Source organism: Telmatherina bonti, assembly GCF_933228915.1.
Source record: "Telmatherina bonti genome assembly, chromosome: 9".
NCBI lineage: Eukaryota > Metazoa > Chordata > Actinopteri > Atheriniformes > Telmatherinidae > Telmatherina > Telmatherina bonti.
The window spans coordinates 4,706,674-4,731,970 of NC_136627.1; the positions used below are offsets into that span (position 1 = coordinate 4,706,674).

Here is a 25,297-nt window from a genome sequence, read left to right on the forward strand (position 1 = left end):
CTTAATCCATCTTCATCCACCTTAATCCACCATCATCCACCTTAATCCATCTTTATCCACCTTAATCCATCTTTATCCACCTTAATCCACCCTCATCCACCTTAATCCATCTTTATCCACCTTAATCCATCTTTATCCACCTTAATCCATCCTCATCCACCTTAATCCATCCTCATCCACCTTAATCCTTCTTCATCCACCTTAATCCACCCTCATCCACCTTAATCGATCTTTATCCACCTTAATCCATCTTTATCCACCTTAATCCATTTTAATCCATCTTTATCCACCTTAATCCATCTTAATCCATCTTTATCCACCTTAATCCATCTTAATCCATCTTTATCCACCCTCATCCACCTTAATCCATCTTTATCCACCTTAATCCATCTTTATCCACCTTAATCCACCCTCATCCACCTTAATCCATCTTTATCCACCTTAGTCCATCTTTATCCACCTTAGTCCATCTTTATCCACCTTAGTCCATCTTTATCCACCTTAATCCATCCTCATCCACTTTAGTCCATCTTAATCCTTCTTCATCCACCTTAATCATCTTTATCCACCTTAATCCATCCTCATCCACCTTAATCCATCTTCATCCACCTTAATCCATCTTCATCCACCTTAATCCACCATCATCCACCTTAATCCATCTCATCCACCTTAATCCACCCTCATCCACCTTAATCCACCCTCATCCACCTTAATCCATCTTTATCCACCTTAATCCATCTTTATTCACCCTAATCCACCCTCATCCACCTTAATCCATCTTTATCCACCTTAATCCATCTTTATCCACCTTAATCCATCTTTATCCACCTTAATCCACCCTCATCCACCTTAATCCATCTTTATCCAACTTAATCCATCTTTATCCACCTTAATCCACCTTAATCCAACCTCATCCACTTTAATCCATCTTTATTCACTTTAATCCATCTTTATCCACCTTAATCCATCCTCATCCCCCTTAATCCATCTTTATCCATCCTCATCCACCTTAGTCCATCTTTATCCACCTTAGTCCATCTTTATCCACCTTAGTCCATCTTTATCCACCTTAATCCATCTTTATCCACCTTAATCCATCTTTATCCATCCTCATCCACCTTAGTCCATCTTAATCCCTCATCATACACCTTGATCCATCTTCATCCACCTTAATCCTTCTTCATCCACCTTAATCCACCCTCATCCACCTTAATCCATCTTTATCCACCTTAATCCATCTTTATCCACCTTAATCCATTTTAATCCATCTTTATCCACCTTAATCCATCTTAATCCATCTTTATCCACCATAATCCATCTTTATTCACCCTAATCCACCCTCATCCACCTTAATCCATCTTTATCCACCCTCATCCACCTTAATCCATCTTTATCCACCTTAATCCATCTTTATCCACCTTAATCCACCCTCATCCACCTTAATCCATCTTTATCCACCTTAGTCCATCTTTATCCACCTTAGTCCATCTTTATCCACCTTAATCCATCCTCATCCACTTTAGTCCATCTTAATCCTTCTTCATCCACCTTAATCATCTTCATCCACCTTAATCCATCTTCATCCACCTTAATCCATCTTCATCCACCTTAATCCACCATCATCCACCTTAATCCATCTTTATCCACCTTAATCCATCTTTATCCACCTTAATCCATCTTTATCCACCTTAATCCATCCTCATCCACCTTAATCCTTCTTCATCCACCTTAATCCACCCTCATCCACCTTAATCGATCTTTATCCACCTTAATCCATCTTTATCCATCTTTATCCACCTTAATCCATTTTAATCCATCTTTATCCACCTTAATCCATCTTAATCCATCTTTATCCACCTTAATCCATCTTAATCCATCTTTATCCACCCTCATCCACCTTAATCCATCTTTATCCACCTTAATCCATCTTTATCCACCTTAATCCACCCTCATCCACCTTAATCCATCTTTATCCACCTTAGTCCATCTTTATCCACCTTAGTCCATCTTTATCCACCTTAATCCATCCTCATCCACTTTAGTCCATCTTAATCCTTCTTCATCCACCTTAATCATCTTCATCCACCTTAATCATCTTTATCCACCTTAATCCATCCTCATCCACCTTAATCCATCTTCATCCACCTTAATCCATCTTCATCCACCTTAATCCACCATCATCCACCTTAATCCATCTCATCCACCTTAATCCACCCTCATCCACCTTAATCCATCTTTATTCACCCTAATCCACCCTCATCCACCTTAATCCATCTTTATCCACCTTAATCCATCTTTATCCACCTTAATCCACCCTCATCCACCTTAATCCATCTTTATCCAACTTAATCCATCTTTATCCACCTTAATCCACCTTAATCCAACCTCATCCACTTTAATCCATCTTTATTCACTTTAATCCATCTTTATCCACCTTAATCCATCCTCATCCCCCTTAATCCATCTTTATCCATCCTCATCCACCTTAGTCCATCTTTATCCACCTTAGTCCATCTTTATCCACCTTAGTCCATCTTTATCCACCTTAATCCATCTGTATCCATCCTCATCCACCTTAGTCCATCTTAATCCCTCATCATACACCTTGATCCATCTTCATCCACCTTAATCCATCTTTATCCACCTTAATCCATCTTTATCCACCTTAATCCATCTTTATCCACCTTAATCCATCTTTATCCATCCTCATCTACCTTAATCCATCTTCATCCACCTTAATCCATCTTTATCCACCTTAATCCATCTTTATCCACCTTAATCCATCTTTATCCACCTTAATCCATCTTTATCCATCCTCATCTACCTTAATCCATCTTTATCCACCTTGATCCATCTTCATCCACCTTGATCCATCTTCATCCACCTTAATCCATCTTTATCCACCTTAATCCATCTTTATCCACCTTAATCCATCTTTATCCATCCTCATCTACCTTAATCCATCTTTATCCACCTTGATCCATCTTCATCCACTTGATCCATCTTTATCCACCTTAATCCATCTTTATCCACCTTAATCCATCTTTATCCACCTTAATCCATCTTTATCCATCCTCATCTACCTTAATCCATCTTTATCCACCTTGATCCATCTTCATCCACCTTGATCCATCTTCATCCACCTTAATCCATCTTTATCCACCTTAATCCATCTTTATCCACCTTAATCCATCTTTATCCATCCTCATCTACCTTAATCCATCTTTATCCACCTTGATCCATCTTCATCCACCTTGATCCATCTTCATCCACCTTGATCCATCCTCATCCATCTTTATCCACCTTAATCCATCTTTATCCACCTTAATCCATCTTTATCCATCCTCATCCACCTTAATCCATCTTTATCCACCTTAATCCATCCTCATCCACCTAAATCCACCATCATCAACCTTCGCCAATGTAATACACCTTAATCCATCTTCATTTACCACATCCACCTTCATCCATCTCAATCCTCTACATCCAGTAAACCACTGGACCAGGTGAACCCTAGTGGTTTTACTGGTTCTTGATCAAACTGGTTCCAGTTCCTGCTGGTGTGGTAATGGTGGACATTTTTATTGGACCAAGAAGTTCCATCTTTGTGTGAAAGCCTCCTTAGACAGAACATCTGTACGCTTGGTGGTCCTGCTGGTTGATCCTCATAGAGGATCTCCATATAGACATCTTCACCTCCCAGCTTGTCACCAGTAGTAGTTTCTTTCTGCAAGTAAACGAGTCCAGTTGCTCTAAACCGCTCACTGGTTGAAAATTTAATCACAAGTTGAATTATTTAACAGGGTGTGACGTTGCGGTGGATGGAGGAGAAGAATGAGTGGAGCACTATTCATCTTCACAAACAGCAAAGATTTATTTTCTCCATCGTAAACCTCACATTTCTCTCATGTTGTAAAATCTTCCCACTCGGAAGGTCTCGTGTTCTGCAGTTATCCGGTCATGTAGCTCAAATACAAAACTGGTCTGGATGTTATTGGGATTTTCTCTTCCACTTCATTTTAGACTAAATACATAACTGAGGTCAAATAAATCAAATGCTTGAGTTTAATTATAGTTTAAGACAAGCGGGTCAGGGATGGTAAATCATGTGATGCTTGATGGCCGGCTGACAGCATGGAGCTTGCTAAGAGCAGTAGGATCTATGTTTAATTGTATTTTATGATCCAGTTCCAACCGGTTAGATGCCCCTGATGAACAGAGCAGAGAGATGAGTCTCTCTTTTAATGTTGGACATGTGAGGACAAGCTGAGTCTCAGCCAGCATTAATAATGCAGTTCTATTTGTGCAAGGCTGAGATTAATCTGAGTCCATTCATTAATGTGGTTTCTATCTTAAATGGAACCATTTGACATGAGGGCTGGACAATAGTAAAAAAAATATGATCTCTATATATTGGGATTGCATAGGTAAGGCAAGTTAATTTGTATAGCACCCTTAATGTACAAGAAGATCCAAAGTGCTTTACATGACACATTAAAAGCATTACAGATGGTGTAAAAAATAAAAGCATAAAATACAACACAAATAGCAAGATAACGATAAAATCATAAATTATGTTAAAATAATTGAAAGCAAAAATGAATTAAAAGTTGCTATGCAGATTTCATGCATAGGCGTATAAGAAACCAGTCAAGGCACATGGGGTGGGTGATGTCCAGAATATCCAGAAACGTTTTAATGGAAAGTTAAGATGGTGTTTTAAACTTGACCTTGGATTTATCCGAATTCATGAGATCTAACTCTCAAATTAAGGGTTATTAAAGCCGTGTCCTATCCAGATAAATACATATCAGCATCACATTTAAGGTACCTAGCATCATGATTAGTTAGCATCATACAGACTGATGAAATGTTAGTTTTCGCTTGCTGTTAGCATGTGACTTATCAGCTAGCTGTCTGCTGTATGAGCACAGTTTGATATTTGCAATTTAGACATTAACACAACAAATCAAATATTTTTATTACATATCACCAAACTTCATTCTCTACAAGCTCAGATGCGTGGCTTGGGTAGTTCTTGAGGAATAAACCTTGCTTCTGGGGGTGTGGCTTCGGCAGACGTTTAAGGAATGTACTGTTCATTTAGAGGCGTGGCTTAAACAGGATGTGGCTCTAAAGGCCTATTTTGGGGCGTGGCCTTAGTGGGGATGTGACTTAACCAGTCCACAGTGGAATTGGATTTACATGTGGGGGCATGGCTTGGATAGTCCATTTTGGGGCGTGGCCTCGGTAGGGTCATGACTTTACCAATCCACAGAGGAATTGGCATTACATGTAGGGGGTGTAGCTTTGATAGTCCACATCTGCCTTTATAGTGTCCTCTCATGTGATAAATGATTTGTTTCACCAACCAGATGTGTAAGGTTTAGACATTTTAATCTGCTCTTCATTATTTTTACTGAAACCAAACCACCAGTCATGTCCTCGCGCCTTGGTTGTGGACTACAATGTGCGTTTGGTTTCAGGTTCTTTTTGGCTGAACGTTTTGTTCTCTATGTTTCTGCTCAGTCTGCTGGCAGCTTGTGTTTTTCATGTTTCTTCTTTTTTTTTCCTTTTGGTTTTCTTGGCTAGTAAACCAGATTACAGCTGCAGCTAGCAGAGTGCAGTGTTCTGGCAGACGGCTTGACTGAAACCATATTTCTGTCTCCTGTCAGGGTGGAGAGGTCCACAGATCAGGTCATCAAGCCGGTCAATGTGGAAGCCTTGTCCAAGTGGGTGGGAAAAATCCCTCCTGATGTGGTGAGAGATATGGCCGTGATCGCTCCCATGCTCTCCAGGCTCGGCTACGACCCTCATGCCAACCCCCCCAACTATGGTCAACCAGATGCCAAAGTTCTGGACAACACCAGGAGGGTGAGTGCGATGCAAACATGTTTAAGTTTTTCTCTAACAAACTCAGTTTTAAAAGGGAACAAACATGGTTTTGTTTAGCTAAAAGACAAATTAGTGAAGTAAATCATCCTCATGTGATCACATAAAGCTAAAATATTACATATTAATTGCTAATTGCTTCCTTTAAACATGGACAACCAAGTAATTTCCAGACACAATGTTAAACTAAACTCACTGGTTGGAGAATGTAGCATAGCATTAAACTGGTTGGTAGCCTTTTTCTTTTTTTTTTCTCCAAGAACTTAGCAGTTTATCCCCTAAAACAACTAGTTTGTTTCATTTTCTATCTGTGATAAACCTACTCTACCTTTTTAATATTCAACAACAAACATAGTCCACATGGCCTTCATGCTTTACAGAGATGTGTGGAGCAACCAGTAGCCATCTGAAAAGTGTAATCGACATGTTTATAACATGTTTACTTATTCTGCACTGGATGGTAAGTAAAGAAATTCTCTTCACATCCAAACTTCACTAGTAGGAAGAGGCCTAACCTCACCGACCGTCCATGGTGATTCACATTAGCTCGCTGGGCGAGTTGCTTAATATATATTTGGTTTCAGTTAAAACTGTCAAACATAATCAACATGTAAGAGGGTCTAGTTTGGGCCGGGGGCAGAATTTGTTAAATAAGCTTTAAAGATGTAGAACAGTTTAAAAATGTAAATAAAAAATATAGAAATTATAAATTAAATATATAATAAAAATGTATTTAGAATTAGAATATAATTTTTATATATTACGTTTAATTTTTTTCATTATAAATTACGTTTAATTTTTTTCATTATAAAAATGTACATAACATTTTTTGATTTAAGTGACTGAATTAAATCATTTACCCAGATGATATATTGAAAACTCTACTACATGTCTGGGAAAAAATACATTTACCTTTAAAACAGTAAAAAAGAAACAAACTATTCCTGGCTGAAAAAGACCTAAAATGTAAATGTCGGTTCAAGTCATTTACCAATAGCTCCAACATGTTTCAGTACTTTTACATGTTTTTATCAACACTCGTAGTTGATTTGCATTAATATATGACAGTAAACCAGAACATGGAAGCCCCTCCCCCCAACATGTTTAGGGGGGAGGGGCTTACGCAACACTGTTTAGAAGAGTAAACTGTACACATTTTTATGTCAATCTTTAAAAGTCTCTAATATCACCAGAAAAAGTTGCTAAACTTTTTTTTTTTTTTAATTTTTTTTTTATTAAAGAAAGTTGCTAGAGGGCTCAGAAAACTTGTCGCTAAGCCTGGGTGCCCAAGTCCAGCACTGGAGATCTACCATCCTGCAACCTTTAGATGCAACCGCTGTCCAACACAGCTGAGTCAAATAGCTGAATTCTTCTTCTGCATGTCATTCAGCTCTGCAGAGGCATGCTAACGAGCCACTTATTTGATTCAGGTGAGTTGGAGAAGGGTTGCACCTTAAAACAGCAGGATGGTAGATCTGGAGGACCGGACTTGGGCACCCCTGCGCTAAGCCGTTAGCCGAGCTCCGATGTGTGCACCAGAGTAACTGGTTTACCAGGAAAATGTGCACTGACAAAGGTTCCATGTTGTTCATAGCAAACTCTTTGATTCCTGAGCTCAGGTAATTAAATTAATTTAAATAAAAATATTGGTTCTAATAACCAACACAGACAGAACTCAGACATTTTCAAAATAAAAGTGTACTTAATAAATTGTGTTGACTTTTGACCAATGATTGTATTTTGGATTGATGTCATTGGCTCATTTATGGATGGATGGAACTCAACTTATTTTTCCCCATAAATTTCTGTTTTGTTTTTTTTATATTTTCTAAAATTATATTTTATTAAAGTAAACATTTTGAGAAAGTACATGTACATGTTTGTATTAAAACAAAGGTAAACATGTAGTTTTGCATGTGGAACCTGGTGGTTTTTTACTGATCGTAGGTGTTATTGATCAGGCTTTGTTGGGTTCCATTAAGACCTGAGTTAGACTCAGGGGTTAAATATAACCACACGCTGGATCGGGTTGACCAGGTTTCCCTGTCTCGTGTCCTCAGTCTTCGCTAAGCAGAATACTGAATCTGTGGATCAGCCAGGAGAACGTACGCAGATATTAACACTATAAGAGTCCTTCCTCTTGGTTTATCCAGCGAACAAGATGCCTGATGAGCAACGTCTGACCTTCTGCTCACATTTAATAAACTGAACGTTATGTTCTTTGTTGCTGCACGGATGTCCTTGTCATCCTTCTTTCTCTGCTATTTTTAGAGCAGAATATGTTTTATTAAACTCTACCAGGTGCCTCTGCAGCCCCTCTCTTGCCAGATGACGTAGCTGTTTCATTTATATCTCCAGGTTTATGGAGGTTTTAAGGTCTCCAAGTTTATTTATATCCCAAATATGAGAGGATAAGTTGATCAAAGTTCTGCATCAGGTGGAAGAACATAGAATAATTGTTATATAGAAATGTGAAACATTTTTATCATCACTTCTGATTTAAAACAAGGTTAAAAAAAATAAATACATAGGAAATGTTCCTTTAATTGCGGTTGACAGCTCTGTTTAATGGTTAATCAGGCTGGAGGTTTTCAGTTTTCCTGAGCCTGACCTCTTCTCTATTGGACTGCAATCCAAACATATGACCTGCTGTTACTCCCAGAGTTCTTCCCAGATATCTGGATGTACTCCTAAAACACCAGCTCCATGTGCCATCGAGACGTCTTCCATTGCTGCTGCATACTTTCTCACCTCTCCAAACAAACAAGACATGCAAAACGTCCATGTTTGCATGTGTTTCTCAGAGGAAAAGCTTCAGGTTTACTGCAGAATTGTGAACCATGTCACAACCTCACCATGATGCCAACATGGTTGAATGTTAGCACACAGTTTTAAAACAGCTTAAAACATCATACATTTTTTACACTAAAGAAATTGTTCTTCTAGATTAACACAACCAGATCTCTATCAAGCTCTCCGGGAAGTTTTCAACAGCTCAAAGCATACTGCCTCATTTTAGACTCAGAAATGTCTCCAAGAAAATCTGTTTCTGGTGTAGGAGGGATGTCGACTCTTTTCATTTCCCTTGAAGATCCAGAATCTTGGATGGTTGGATGCAGACTTTATTTCCTGCTGGAGCAGACAGTCGCCACCGTGCATGAAGGGCTGTTTGGCGGGAGACTCTGGCTGTTGCAGCACTCAACCTCCAGATGTTTCTGAACCTCGTTCAGACGTCTGCATGTGTTGGTGTTTGGTGAAAGATGTTGGTGAAACGCCAGCTGAGTGACTTAACAGCTCTTTTGTCAATGCATTTGCTGTTAAGTTTGATGCTTCTGCTCAGGAACCATATATAAAAGATGGGCGGAGCCTCCGTGACGTCACCCGGAGGTTTCTGAAGAGCTGAAATGAAACTCGGTGGGCGGTTCCTACCATCACCATGTTGGCAGCGTCATGCACGTCGTCTCTCCCGGAAAATACAAATATGGGCAAAGAGGGGGGGCTGTGAGCGTCATGGTGGATGATTGACATCGAGCGAACTCTGAGCTTTCTGTAGCTAAGAGCTAACCAAGCTAACCTGGCGATAAGAGGAGCTAAAATGGATTTTTGAACCAGGCTGTAAACATGTTTATTTCAGCTGTAAACATGTTTATTTCTGCTGTGAAGTTGATCTTTTTAACATGGGAGTCGATGGGGATTTGCTCTGTTTTGAAGCCCCTAGTGGATGAAGGGGGAACTGCAGGTTTTGGTCCTTCTGCAAATCTTGACTTTTAACCGCCAGAGATTGCTGCTTGGTTGAAATTAATGTCGCCATTAACGTATGTAAGGGAGTAGAAATGGGTCTTTACACGTCTCTTCTGCATCTCGTTGGCGATGAAAACGCAGACGTAAGCGGAGACACATGGCCTCTTTTTAACTTTCTGTTCAGACGGAATCTTTTCTGGAAATTGTGGCATTGCTGGTGTAGAGGGGCTCTAGTCTGGAGGCTCATTTTTCTTCTGCTCTGCTCTGAGCTGATTCCATATGGGAGGATTATGTGTCTGAAACAGGAAGTCTTCTTTTATCCTGACCAGCGGTTTAAAATCCTGCAGCATCAGCAGATCCATCCAAACAGGAAGTGTCTCCCTGGTCAGGCGTCTCATCGGCATGCAGGATGAGACGCAGTGAAAGCTGAATATCTGGTTCTAACTGTGGCAGCAGAGCAGCATCATGTTAGATTTATTGTCCCTGTCTCACATTTTAATCATGGTTAATCATGGTTCTACACTTTTTACTGGTGGTTTTGGTTTCTGGGTCGATTCATGTCTCTGTGGAAAAGATGAGCGCCATCAGGATGGTGCTCTTTTGGCATTTAAAATGTCTTTTCCATGCGTTTCAGGGGAACCAGAATGAAGAGAGACTAAACCTGGTGGAAGTCCTCCTTTTTCTGTGATGACTGGGACGGAAAAAATTTGGATGTAACATGAGGACTTTCATTTCCCTGCTTGTGGAGAACTGCCTGACCTCATGCAGCCTATAAATACTGCTTCTTCCAAGTTAGTACCTCTAGTAGTTATAGTAGTAATATAATAATATTTACTCCTAAAATCCTCCTCCATCTGTAGACTCATTTCACTTCAGTTCAATCCAGCTTTATTTATACTTCTCCAATTCACAACAAAGTCACCTGGAGCTACTTCAGACGTAATCACTGCCATCCAATCAGAACAAAGACCTGTGTTTATTTTGCATTGCAGTCAAAGTGAGAAATGATCCTTCTGAGAGGTTGATGATAGAAGAGGAGAGCAGCAAACTCAGGTTTTTCATCAAAAGAGGACTAAAAGTTGCCACTATTCACCTTTCCATGTCTGGGACTGGCTGTCCCATCACTGGATGATCCAGCGTTTTGTCTTCTGCCTGAGCTCTGAGGCTGTTCGGAGGATGGATGGATGGATCTAAAACCATATCCATGGTGTTGTTAGCTACATGCTAACTCCCGTGTGGAGCTGCGTGACCTGAACACCTCCCAAAAAGAAAAGGCAGCGTTACTTGGTGTCTGTATCCCGATGAAGCTTAAATATTTGCGTGCTAATGGGTGTAAATGTGGTTTTTAATAAGCAGACCAACTCCAGCCGTCAGTGCTGTAAATAGCAACGTGTAAAAGGTAAACAAAAGCAAACAAACGGACTGAGTTTCCATCCATGTCTCATGCACACAGAAGGTTGGTTTATACTTGCAGAAAACAGCTGTTGTTGATCACTGGCACCATTGTGTGAAAGTCGGCCCTCCCAAAGTAACAATACTGGATTGTAAGAAGATCACAGAGGCTCCTTCCTGCTTGTTTGGAAACCAGTGTTCCCACTGTGTCACCAGTTTACTTACAAAGCTGCCGTATGTGTTGGACTCATATCTCTATGTTGTTTCCATGTTGTTGATGTTTTCCAGATGTGTTTGTGGTCCCGTTTACATACTTGTGATGCAGGAAATGTCCGTGTCTCTGCAACGTTACAGTCGACCTGCGTGACTAGTTGGCAGATTTATGACGTGTACATCTGCAGGTCATCACGCCGACTTTCCCTGCATCCTACCCAGATCCTGGCTTTATATTCCCTCCTCCTCCTCCCATCCTCAACTTCTTTCATAGAAAGTCTATCACATAAATCAGCGTGTAGCTACGTGTAAAAGATCATCGCATTGTTGTCAGATGGTTCATATTCTCAAACAGTTGTAGAAAAAAATTTAAAAGTTGCTGAAAATGTTAGATTTTACAGCAACAACAATATAACTGCATTTTACAGTTTTCCTCTAGTTTAGCTCTTTGAAAAAGAGTTTATTTTATTTTTATTTATTTTACTTTGGATAATTTTCTGTTTAATTAGATTTCTGAAACTTGATTTTCATTTTGTTTTAAAATATTTTTATCTTTTGAAAATTGAACTTTAACATTGTGACTTTTGTACCTGTAGTTGGATCACACGCGGTACGGTCCTGAGGTCCGCCTGTTGAAGTCGTCATGCGTGACTCATATGTAACGGCGCTTCCTAAACCCTCTGCTGCGTTGCGTTTGACGTCTGGCTGGCAGCCGCCCACCAAACTGCCTGATAATGAATCCACGTGTGGAAACGGTCTTTCTGCTGGTTCAGATTTTCCCCCAGCCCCATCCGGATGTTTACCCTCCCATCTCCTCTGCAGACCCCATGTCATCACAGCGAAGCAGCGTGACCGTACAGAGTCACAGAGACGTGTTTGCATTGTAGAGACGGAGCGATGAGGATGATGGACGCATGGTTTGCAGCAGCCTTATCTGCTAGCTGCTGCTGCAACAAGCTGCAGATCTCCACTGTGTTTATCCTGAACGCTGAGCAAAACACACAAACAGTAGAGTTTTTATGCAACTTAAACAAACAGGAATGACTGAAACGAACACTACACGCTGCAGGAAAGTCCGCTGGAACGACGCTGTAATTACAGAAATAATAACTAGAAAGAGGCGATTAAGGCCCTCACACTTACGGCGCCGCTCGGCCTATTGGCAACATCCTCCCATGCTTCTATCGCCCTCAGGTCAATTACGCTTTAAAACAAGGGACTTCCTGTTGCCAGAGGGCGGGGCTTTGGTAATGATGTCATATGGACACGTTTTCGTGGTCAGCATTGGACTAGACCGACCCAATGTCAGTTTGGTGTAGATTGGGTGTTGTATGTCAAAGATAAATAGCGACCTTGCTTTTAAAGAGGGGCACTTCCTGTTTCTAGGGGTTGGGGTTAATTAGAAATCCAATTATTGATATGCACTTCAGGATGGGACTGGCATTATATGAATCTATTTAGGTGCAGATATGTTGTTATATGTGGGAGTTATATAAGTTAGTTGTAAACGATAAGACATCAAACTTTAAGGTCCCGCCCCTCCCACACGCTTTAAGTTATATAAATAATTACCAGAATGTTTAATCCCACATGCCTCCAGAGTATCCTGACCAATTTTGGTGTCAGTTGGATAGAAGCCCTGAGACGAGTTTGTTAAAATGCAAGGTGAATAAAACACCAAAATAGCAAGTTTGACCTAAAATGGCCGCCTTCTTGCCGACTTTTCTTTTTTTTTTCTTGCCGACTTTTCATCATGAAGTTAAGATTTTTTGTTCGCCCTGACATGTAGAACGTGTCGATCTTCATAAACATTGATGACATGCAGTGGCGGGGCACCAAAAATAGGTGGCGCTCTCGTTCAGTTTTGCCCGAATCCTCCTGAGCACCCGAAAATATGTACATTTTCACATTCCAGTGGGGGGGTGTGCAAAATTTGGTGAGTTTTCCTGTACGTTAAGGCCCCCAAAAACGCAACTCATTTGACAGAATAATAATCAGAAGAAGAATAAAAAATACTTGCATTGCAAAAGGCCTTCTCGCCGCCTTCGGGGCTCGGGACTAATAAATATTGAAATACTAGCAGACTGAGGGCTAAAAGCAGTTTCTTGTCTCTTTTCTGTGACTTTTTCTGCCATCATGCCTTAAAGACACCGTCCAGCTGATTAAGCAAACGCTGCATCTTCAGTTATTTCACGACAGCAAACAGACGGCTCAGCAGTAAACAAGCTAACTGACCTTCAGAAGACACGAAGCAGGTCGCCGGCGCTCAGATGGACAAACAAAATGTCGGCACGTTGAACCCACGAAGCGTTGTGCATCTGGTATGTGCGAGGGCTGCGAAGGCCACACAGCTCGCTCTAAATGAAGCTTGTTAGGCCTCAAGCCGCGATCAATAGTTCTTAAGTGGCTTTGTAGTTGTTCTGATCCCTGGTGAGAAATGGATATTGGGATCAATAAGTTCTCAGCTTCTCTGTAGTAATAATAATAAGATGAGTTAGTGGAGGGATGAGACTCTGATATCTGCCTGATTCCTCATCCACAGCGTTGTTCTGGATGTTCTGCACGGAGTTCTGCATGGCGTTACATATTTGTATTTATCATAAATGAGGAAATATAGAAAAAAAGCAATTACATAATACATAAATGAATTAATCTGGGAGAAAAAGGAAATTGTTTTTATATATAAATATATTACCTGTTTTTTATGTATTTCCTCATTTATTTTCTTATTCTTTGATTTATTTATATAAATATAATTTTGTATTTAAGTTCATTTCTGGTTTTGTCCAGTTTCATTTGTTTATAAATTTTATATATTTTTATGTGTAGTTTTTCCTCTACCTTCATATTCTTATTTCTTTTTGATTTGTGGCCCTCCTGTTTTCCCGTAGTTTGGTTCAGTCAGTGTTTTTATGAAAACTAGTTACGTAGAGAGTAGCTCGTACTTCCTTAATCCTGCATGTGGTAAAAACTGCCAGATTAGAAGCTGGAGATAAACAGAAGTTTATCTTTTATATTGACATGTAAAACCGTTGGACAGACTGGAGTCTGCTCTGCAGCTTCACTGGGCCTCCGGATAAAAGTACTTTGTTGGTAGTAACAGTATCCATCCCACCTGGGGTGGAAGTGGACCAGAGAGCAGCTGGAACGTTCTCCCTGCTGGTTGTGACTGGAGACTGGCTTCTGTTCCGAGGCACTGGACCGTTTCCAGGACTAACCCCCAGAGACCGGAGCTCAGTCACTGGGGGGCCGAGGCCAGACCACAGCACGGACTGACCTGCTGCTGGTACCAACAGCAATGTTGGCTGACCTGGACGTGTCGGGTCCTACTGGACTCCCCCAGTCTCTGTCGGGTCCTACTGGACTCCCCCAGTCTCTGCCGGGTCCTACTGGACTCCCCCAGTCTCTTTCGGGTCCTACTGGACTCCCCCAGTCTCTGCCGGGTCCTACTGGACTCCCCCAGTCTCTGCCGGGTCCTACTGGACTCCCCCAGTCTCTGCCGGGTCCTACTGGACTCCCCCAGTCTCTGCCGGGTCCTACTGGACTCCCCCAGTCTCTGCCGGGTCCTACTGGACTCCCCCAGTCTCTGCCGGGTCCTACTGGACTCCCCCAGTCTCTGCCGGGTCCTGATGGACTCCCCCAGTCTCTGCCGGGTCCTACTGGACTCCCCCAGTCTCTGCCGGGTCCTACTGGTCTCCCCCAGTCTCTGCCGGGTCCTGATGGACTCCCCCAGTCTCTGCCGGGTCCTACTGGACTCCCCCAGTCTCTGCCGGGTCCTACTGGACTCCCCCAGTCTCTGTCGGGTCCTACCGGACTCCCCCAGTCTCTGTCGGGTCCTACCGGACTCCCCCAGTCTCTGCCGGGTCCTACCGGACTCCCCCAGTCTCTGCCGGGTCCTACCGGACTCCCCCAGTCTCTGCCGGGTCCTACCGGACTCCCCCAGTCTCTGCCGGGTCCTACCGGACTCCCCCAGTCTCTGCCGGGTCCTACCGGACTCCCCCAGTCTCTGCCGGGTCCTACCGGACTCCCCCAGTCTCTGCCGGGTCCTACCGGACTCCCCCAGTCTCTGCCGGGTCCTACCGGACTCCCCCAGTCTCTGCCGGGTCCTACCGGACTCCCCCAGTCTCTGCCGGGTCCTACCGGACTCCCCCAGTCTCTGCCGGGTCCTGATGGACTCCCCCAGTCTCTGCCGGGTCCTACTGGACTCCCCCAGTCTCTGCCGGGTCCTACTGGTCTCCCCCAGTCTCTGCCGGGTCCTACTGGACTCCCCCAGTCTCTGCCGGGTCCTACTGGACTCCCCCAGTCTCTGCCGGGTCCTACTGGTCTCCCCCAGTCTCTGCCGGGTCCTACCGGACTCCCCCAGTCTCTGCCGGGTCCTACCGGACTCCCCCAGTCTCTGTCGGGTCCTACCGGACTCCCCCAGTCTCTGTCGGGTCCTACCGGACTCCCCCAGTCTCTGCCGGGTCCTACCGGACTCCCCCAGTCTCTGCCGGGTCCTACCGGACTCCCCCAGTCTCTGCCGGGTCCTACCGGTCTCCCCCAGTCTCTGCCGGGTCCTACCGGTCTCCCCCAGTCTCTGCCGGGTCCTACCGGTCTCCCCCAGTCTCTGCCGGGTCCTACCGGACTCCCCCAGTCTCTGCCGGGTCCTACCGGACTCCCCCAGTCTCTGCCGGGTCCTACCGGACTCCCCCAGTCTCTGCCGGGTCCTACCGGTCTCCCCCAGTCTCTGCCGGGTCCTACTGGACTCCCCCAGTCTCTGCCGGGTCCTACTGGACTCCCCCAGTCTCTGCCGGGTCCTACTGGACTCCCCCAGTCTCTGCCGGGTCCTACTGGACTCCCCCAGTCTCTGTCGGGTCCTGATGGACTCCCCCAGTCTCTGCCGGGTCCTACCGGACTCCCCCAGTCTCTGCCGGGTCCTACCGGACTCCCCCAGTCTCTGCCGGGTCCTACCGGACTCCCCCAGTCTCTGCCGGGTCCTACCGGACTCCCCCAGTCTCTGCCGGGTCCTACCGGACTCATCCTTTTTGTTTTTAATTCAGTTTTATGTTAGTTTTGGATTATTAGTTTTTATTTATGTTTTAGTTTTATTTTCATTTATACTTAATTCCATTAGATTTTTGGAATAATTTTATTTTATTTCAATTTATTTTATTTTATTTTATTTTATTTTTTTTTTTTTAGAAGTACAAACTTTTACATCTTAGGTTTTATGTTATTGAGATTAACAGAAAATATTCATTAGACGAAACATTGTCCTGGAGACCAGGACCAGCAGACGGGGGCCGGCAGGCGGGGGGCCGGCAGGCGGGGGGCCGGCAGGCGGGGGGCCGGCAGACGGGGAGCCCGGCAGACGGGGGCCGGCAGACGGGGGGCCGGCAGACGAGGGGCCGGCAGACGGGGGGCCGGCAGACGGGGAGCCGGCAGACGGGGAGCCGGCAGGCGGGGGGCCGGCAGACGGGGGGCCGGCAGACGGGGAGCCGGCAGACGGGGAGCCGGCAGACGGGGGCCGGCAGACGGGGGGCCGGCAGACGAGGGGCCGGCAGACGGGGGGGCCGGCAGGCGGGGGGGCCGGCAGGCGGGGGGCCGGCAGACGGGGGGCCGGCAGACGGGGGGCCGGCAGGCGGGGGGCCGGCAGGCGGGGGGCCGGCAGACGGGGCGCCGGCAGGCGGGGGGCCGGCAGGCGGGGGGCCGGCAGACGGGGGGGCCGGCAGGCGGGGGGCCGGCAGACGGGGGGCCGGCAGACGGGGAGCCCGGCAGGCGGGGGGCCGGCAGGCGGGGAGCCCGGCAGACGGGGGCCGGCAGACGGGGGGCCGGCAGACGAGGGGCCGGCAGGCGGGGGGCCGGCAGGCGGGGAGCCCGGCAGGCGGGGGCCGGCAGACGGGGGGCCGGCAGGCGGGGGGCCGGCAGACGGGGGGCCGGCAGACGGGGGACCCTGGCGCTCCGCGACACATAAAGAAGTTTTTGGCTGTTTGTAAATGAGCAGACCTCAGAGCGGATGTGGACATGAAAGGGACTGAATGAAGAATTCCACCGCACATCATCCAGGCGCTGCAGGTCGGGATTCGTTGCTTTCATGTGACAGGATCACGTCCAGACAGTCACGTCAGGGTAAACTGATCCGTCACAAGCAGAACCGTTCCTAGTCCTCCAGCGCTTTACGTCCATGTGGAACCAGCCTGTCCTCCGTCCCGGGTCTCAGCAGAGGGTTTGGACGTAGCGGCCAGCATTCAGACCAGAAACTCGGCCCAGATCACCTCCCAGTCCTGGCTCCGAATCCAGTCCAGCAACACAAAGTCAGAAAGACTTTAACTCAGAGGACGGACAAACATCCAGCACAGACGGATCTGCATGGATCCCTGGTGTTCCGTCTCCGGATCAGACACGCAGACCGGAGACGAAGCCTCCTGCCAGTTTCTGCTGCTGTTGGTGACAGCAATGAGTCTTTTCTGCAGAACTTTTCCATTTCCCTGCTCTGATGTGGAGCATGTGATGTTTGAGGTTAGTGGGAACACTGGCGGGACGCTGCAGAGTAAACGCTGTAAAAAATGACAGCCTTAAACACACCGTGTGCAGAACTAGGACTATTTCTGTACTATGCATGCATGTATTTAATATAATCAGTATCTTCTCAAACTACATACCATATATGAATATGGTAGCAATCACATCCTCCACAACTTACTGACACATTAACACAATATTTCATATCACATGCGTGTTCTAAAGGATCGATAAGCCTCCAGTGACCAAAAGCATCATGTTATTATAAAAACTTTCCAGATTCATTTTTATACAACATCCGATGGAAACTCCCAAAAACCAGAATCCCATCAGGTCTTATTTCCTTCCCAGTAGAAGATAAACGTCATGTCAGATGATGAAACTGGGACATTTTATCATCTGATGGGAAACGTGAATCTGATGCAGAAACACATCTGGAACAGCTGGAACACAAGGCTGGAACAGTAACTGGAACCAGTCAGAAACCAGTGTAGACCAGAGAATCAGGAGGAATCTCTGTATGCTGGGTACCAGGCTAGATCCTGGCGATGTTCTGCATTAGAAGCAGATATGATTCTCTACTGGAAACCAGTGAGTGGAATCGGGAAGCTTCCAGAAACCAGTGTATGCTGCAGTTCCGACTTTCAGCAACAGAAAACATCTGGAGCATCACGAAACAACTCAGAACTTTGTTTGATTAGAAACGTTGTCTGAGTTTGGTTTATTTATGCACTCATGGCTGATTATTCTAAACACATCAGTATAAAGCATCAACTTCAAGTGCATTGGGAAGTTGCCGTGGCAACGATTTAGCATACAAGGTCCTTTTGAGGGGGCGTGGGCGGGGCATGTGCAGCAACTCGCGCTAATGAAAGGAAACATGGAGGAAAAGTCGTGTTTCCAGAAGCTGAACACGGTTACAGCGTGTTCATGCACCGCTGCCTCCCTCTCTGAGGTGACATCTGGACCTGCTTTGGTTTTTTTCACCTGTCCAGTCTGATAACATGTCACCGGTTCATCCAGAAGCTCTAAACCTGGCCCTTTGTTTTTCCAGGTCTTTAAAGGTGAATTTCAGCTCCCAGATTTCCTAAAAGAGCAATCACAGGTACAGTAAAACGTCTGCCTGTCGCCGAGCTTTTTCTGTTTTTGCTTTTGGTTTTTTTCAGACTTTTTCTTGTGTCTGATTTGAGTTGAACCATGTCGCTCAGAGGAAGATCAGGTTTCAGATTTCCATCTGTTCACAGTTACTCATCTCTTGTTTTTCACTTGCGTTTCCTGCCATCTAACGCAGCCTGTTGTTGATTTCTGCCGTCGGCTTCCAGACTGCCTCCATGTTTTCAGTTTTCAGCTCATGTTTTGTTTCTCTCTGTCATTTTTGGTTGGAGAGCCTCCCGTCAGCAACAGGTGCAGTCTGCCCCCTGCTGGCGGCTGGAGCAGTCGGCTTCTGTTGGATGAATGTTGCTCCACACGTGTCGGTGCATTTATAGGCGAGCCAACACTGACATGATCTCTGTTCCTCACACAGATGCAGAAGTCTGCAGAGAAACCCAACCCCAGTTAGGAGTTGAGGAAGCGTTGGCATGGCGACGTTCAGGTACAGCCTCACATCCACCTGAAGGACACACTCACTGTTTTACTCTGTGATTTAACTGTCATGATGAGCAGCAGATAATTCCTGCTCGGTCTGCATGAATCATGTTAGTGATGATAAACATGGCGCCGTTGGCAGATCAGGTGTTTCTGATCATCACAAGGTGTGTCATCCTACGAACCTAATAATTCAAATTATGATTCAGAAAGTTATGATTTGATAGTTAAATAAGTTTTTATGCATCTTTTTTTCCCCCATTGAGGTTTTTTTTTTTTCTCTCTGCGGCTCCTTCATACGACTTTATCCTCCAATCAGTTTCTATTAAATCAACAAAAAAAAGATTTCCACATCTTTTATTTATGTGGAACCAGAATACATACCAAACATGTTGTCTTTAAATGTTTCTCTGGAATGTTCAGGGAAAATGTGTTGGCACCAGTTAGGACCAACCAGTTCCTCTCTAACTGGTCTGAACAGAGCTGCTGTCACATGTTTGTAGTTTTACTGTGAGGTTTTATTTTGTGTTAAACATCTTCCATACGCAGGAAGTCTCGTCTGTCCATAAAAACCAAAATGTTTCCAAATGCTGCCTTCAGACCCAAAATCTCAGCATGTTTTCAGTAGCTGCAAGGCTAGCTGCTAGCTTCCTACTAGCTCTCTGCTAGCTTACAGCTAGCTACCAGCTAGCTCCCTGCTAGCTTCCTGCTAGCTCCCTGCTAGCTTACAGCTAGCTACCAGCTAGCTCCCTGCTAGCTTCCTACTAGCTCTCTGCTAGCTTACAGCTAGCTACCAGCTAGCTCCCTGCTAGCTTCCTGCTAGCTCCCTGCTAGCTTTGTTGTTTCTACACTTTACAGCTGCATTTCTGTCATTTTATAATGAAAAAATCTCTTTACCATTTACAAATTTTATTAGAATCGACTTATGTTGCATTGTGATGAGTTGATTGAGTCATGATTGAGTCCTCTACCTGGTTTTCCCCCTGACCTCTACCTGGACCTCTACCTGGTTCTCTACCTGGACCTCTACCTGGTTCTCTACCTGGACCTCTACCTGGACCTTTACATGGACCTCCACCTAGTCTTCTACATGGACTTCTACATGTACCTCTACATGGTCCTCTACCTGGTTCTCCCCCTGACCTCGACCTGGACCGCTACTTGGACCTCTATGTACACTTCTGCCTGGTGTTCTACCTGGACCTCTACATGATCCTCTACCTGGACCTCTACCTGGTTCTCTACCTGGACCTCTACCTGGACCTTTACATGGACCTCCACCTAGTCTTCTACATGGACTTCTACATGTACCTCTACATGGTCCTCTACCTGGTTCTCCCCCTGACCTCGACCTGGACCTCTACTTGGACCTCTATGTACACTTCTGCCTGGTGTTCTACCTGGACCTCTACATGATCCTCTACCTGGACCTCTACCTGGACCTCTACATGGACCTCTACCTGGTCCTCTTCCTGGTTCTCCCCCTGACCTCTACCTGGACCTCTACCTGGTTCTCCCCCTGACCTCTACCTGGACCTCTACCTGGTTCTCCCCCTGACCTCTACCTGGACCTCTGCGTGGTCCTCTACCTGGACCTCTACATGGACCTCTACCTGGTCCTCTACCTGGTTCTCCCCCTGACCTCTACCTGGACCTCTACCTGGTTCTCCCCCTGACCTCTACCTGGACCTCTGCGTGGTCTTCTACCTGGACCTCTGCGTGGTCCTCTACCTGGACCTCTGCGTGGTCCTCTACCTGGACCTCTACATGGACCTCTTCCTGGACCTCTACCTGGTCCTGGGAGGTTCCTACCTAAATAAAAATGAACAGTCTAAATAAAGAAACTTGATATCTGGAATGAAATCTGCTTCCTGCTGCAGACACAAGGAGCCCAGGTTCTGTCGGCCATGTTGGATCAGAGAAACTATCCATGAAGTTTAAGACTTTGTGTTTTATCCCAGTAAAGAACTGTTAAAGTTCATGCAGCTTAACTAGTCCAACCAGCCGTGCACAAGTAGAAAAATACATGGATAATGTCAGAGCTGTAATTGTTAGGCATCAGCATCATGTAACCAGTTACTGAACCTCTCCCTTCATACACAGCTGCTGGTTCTCCTGCAGGAGGTGAAACATCCTGGATGTTTGTCCTGCTTTACAAACTGGTGACCCGTCCACACATCACATCGAAATCCCAGCAGGATGCTTTAATCTATTAGTTTGGAGGAAATAACTTCAGTTAATAAGTTCATGATCATCTGAGTCAGACGTGTGATCTCAGGGATCATCTTCAAGTCGTGAGAAACACATGACTTCGTCATGATGCAACCCACCCAGTAACACCATCACAGAACCAGTAAGTCACCAGTGTGTTGCGTTCTCATCCTTACAGGACCCAGTGGAACAGAGGATCACAGACATCGTCTCATCCATCTCACCATGTGCTACGCCTCGGCACGTCTCGGCCGTCATGTGACCACAGCGAGAGAATGCCTTCACCACCACCTCCTCCTCCTCCTCCTCCAGTGGGCCGCTCCAGGTCCAGGCCTCGAGGGGAGCCCTCAGCCTTGATGTTGTACCTTACGATCAGCAAAGGAAGCCGGTTCTTGCACCACAGAATGTCGTGTGATTGTCATTCGTGTCACATCTCGCTCATCGATCTGTAGGAATGATTTCTGTTTAGAGCAAACTGTGATTCTGTTGTAAGAAACTACAGTGGACTGAAATCAAACCAGTATTTATGAATGGAGAATTAGCCTTTGGAAGATGCAATACCTATTTTAATGTTTAATTTCTTTTTCATGCCTTTGTATTGTGCAATGTCATGGTACTGATCATCTGATGTATAAAATGTCATAAACAATGCTTTTTTTTTAAGAAAAAACCCAAAGTTGTCAGTCTGTTTCATCCTGTTCGAAGCTCTACGACCTTCAGGAAAGGTAGGAATGATGTCTGACTGCTCAGATATTGCCAGCTACAAACCCACTTCCACTCATCGTTCTCTTAAAACATAAAGACCAAAAACAGACATTTTTTTAATCCTTTCTGTCTTTATGTACTCAAATACAAGACGAAAACGGATCATTTAAAGGTCCAGTATGTAAGAATTACTGACATCTAGTGGTACAGGTGAATGAAGCAGGTTGTGAATGTACGGTGGCAGTCAGTGGCCAAACTTCTTCCAGTCATAAAGCTGTTTTCCTGTGCAAGAGGATCCAGTGTTGTCAGGTGCAGCCATGGTAACTACATATCTTATGTCTTCTTCTTCTATGGTGCTTTTAAGGCATAACTTATCCCAAATGCTGTCTAGCTTACTGGTTTCCAACATGTGGTCTCTGAACCCTAAAGGGGGTCCTGCAAAGATCACAGAAGGAGACTGTATGAAAGACAGAGGATAAATGAAATCACGTCCACACAGAGATGAGCTGAGGTGGATTTAGTACAAGGTTTTTTTTAAAAAATATATTATCTGGGTGTTTTGATTGACACGGAACCAGAAGCCTGAAGACATTTTGCTCCATTTCATTCATGAGACACATCTGAGTCATAGTGCAAATGATTCTGCTTTATTCTGAGGGTAGAAGCTGAGGGTTGCTGCGTGAAGGGGTCCTCAGTGAGAATATGATGGGAACCTCTGCGCTAGCCCCCATCAAATAAAGCTACAGTTTTAAAGCTTGGAGGGTTCCAGCTCCATTTTCAGTTCCAGTTCCAGTTCCCTTCCTAGGTTGTTTTCCAAAGAAACTTCTGGCCAGAAATTATGGAAGGATGTCATTTTTCTTAAATGGAGAACTCCTATCTGACAAAGAGCCTTGAGATTCTAGATTTAAAAATGACTGCAGCCTCCTCCACCATTGCTTTATTACAGGGGTGTCCAGCTCCAGTCCTATGGGGGCCACAATCCTGCAGGTTTCTCATGTATCCCTGCTCCAACACACCTGACTCAAACTGATTAGTCATTGTATAGAACTTCATTGGCTGTTGGATCCATTTAATGGAAGCCAGGTGTGTTGGAGCAGGGATACATGGAAAAACTGCAGGACAGCAGCCCTCACAGGGCTGACTTTGGGCACCCCTGCTTTATTACGTCCACAAAGGAGGCGTCAGAGGCCACTTTTTTTTTTTGGCGTTTATCTGTTCAAAACTTTACATGAAAACTCCTAGAGGGAATTTCTTGATGGTTTTCTGGGAATGGGTCTTGGTTTAAATGGTGAGAAAATCCAGGAATTTTTAGATCTGGATCCCGGCAACATTTTGGATACTACCATCCAGAACTGGAACAACATTCTGGATACTACCATCCAGAACAGGAACAACATTCTGGATACTACCATCCAGAACAGGAACAACATTCTGGATACTACCATCCAGAACAGGAACAATATTCTGGATACTACCATCCAGAACAGGAACAACATTCTGGATACTACCATCCAGAACAGGAACAACATTCTGGATACTACCATCCAGAACAGGAACAATATTCTGGATACCACCATCCAGAACAGGAACAATATTCTGGATACCACCATCCAGAACAGGAACAACATTCTGGATACTACCATCCAGAACAGGAGCAATATTCTGGATACTACCATCCAGAACAGGAACAACATTCTGGATACTACCATCCAGAACAGGAACAATATTCTGGATACTACCATCCAGAACAGGAACAACATTCTGGATACTACCATCCAGAACAGGAACAATATTCTGGATACTACCATCCAGAACTGGAACAACATTCTGGATACTACCATCCAGAACTGGAACAACATTCTGGATACTACCATCCAGAACTGGAACAACATTCTGGATACTACCATCCAGAACTGGAACAACATTCTGGATACTACCATCCAGAACTGGAGGAACCTTTCATCACTGCAAGAGAACAATAGAAGAAGAAGAAATAAAAGATGGGCAGAGGCTCCGTGACGTCACCCATAGGTTTCTGAAGGGCTGAAATTAAACTTGGTGAACGGTTCCATCGCCATCTTGGCAGCGTCGTGCTCCGACCTGCATGTTGCTAAGAGCTAATCTAGTGCTAACCAGGAGCTAACAGAGGTAAGCAGGCTAAAGCTAACTCGTGCTGTGAAATGCTTAAGTACTGCGATTGTTCTACATTCCACCTTTTTGCAGTGGGATATCGGGTACCTGTCAATCAAAAGGACATGCTCCTAATTATGCTGAATTTTAAGATGGAAATTACTTCTAAACAGAGCTAAAAAATTCACTCCCACCCACAGTTGTCATGAAGGTAAACCTGATCTATTAAACCTAAAATAGATTTCTGAACCAGGCTGTAAACGTGTTTATTTCTGCTGTAAACATGTTTATTTCTGCTGTGAAGTTGGTCTTTTTAACATGGGAGTCTATGGGGATTTGCTGTTTTGCAGCCCCTAGTGGATGAAGGGGGAACTGCAGTTTGATGCACTTCCACATAGGCTTCACTTTTAACCGCTGGAGGCTGCTGCTTGAAGAGAACAACATGCAACAAACACCACAATATAGCCAAGACACCGTGGATTCATTATCAATGTGACTGGAATCTGATGGTGGATCCATATAAGATGGATGTAGGACCAGAACATCAGCTGGAAATGAGCTGCTTGGTGGAGCTCTGACCTCTCACTGGGATTTTCAAGACCACTGGAACACAGTGAGATGTTTGCCCATACACCGTTGGGAAAATGTAATTTTATTCTAATCTGAAATGACTGTGTTTTTTTTTTTTAAGGTTTATTGGTTTAAACATGAACTTTTGCGTCATTTTACTTTTATTTTTTATTAGTTTTACAAACAACATTACAGCTTGACTGAACCTGCAGGTAACTCATGTTAAATGTCAGATGCAAAGGAAGAAAATAAGCTAATTTTATATTCTGTAGTTTGCATGACTGCAGTCTGTTCAGGACAGATCTTCCAGCAGGAAACATTGTGATATGACCTGCTCAACCTGCAGAAATGTGAC

General features: G+C 44.7%; 1 protein-coding gene across 2 annotated transcripts in view; it reads left to right on the forward strand.

Moving 5' to 3' along the window:
* tpst1 (tyrosylprotein sulfotransferase 1) overlaps window positions 1-22,087 on the forward strand; it is a 51,622-nt gene extending 29,535 nt beyond the window's left edge. Inside the window, exons 3-6 of one of the 2 annotated variants that reach the window (XM_079246999.1) lie at window positions 5,676-5,874; window positions 18,794-18,844; window positions 19,265-19,333; window positions 21,716-22,087. In XM_079246999.1, coding sequence (XP_079103125.1) covers window positions 5,676-5,874; window positions 18,794-18,844; window positions 19,265-19,300 — 286 coding nt within the window. In that variant the 3' untranslated portion in view covers window positions 19,301-19,333; window positions 21,716-22,087. The remainder of the gene's footprint in view (window positions 1-5,675; window positions 5,875-18,793; window positions 18,845-19,264; window positions 19,334-21,715) is intronic. The other variant, XM_079247000.1, reaches the window with a different exon arrangement.
* Window positions 22,088-25,297: the final 3,210 nt, after the last annotated feature.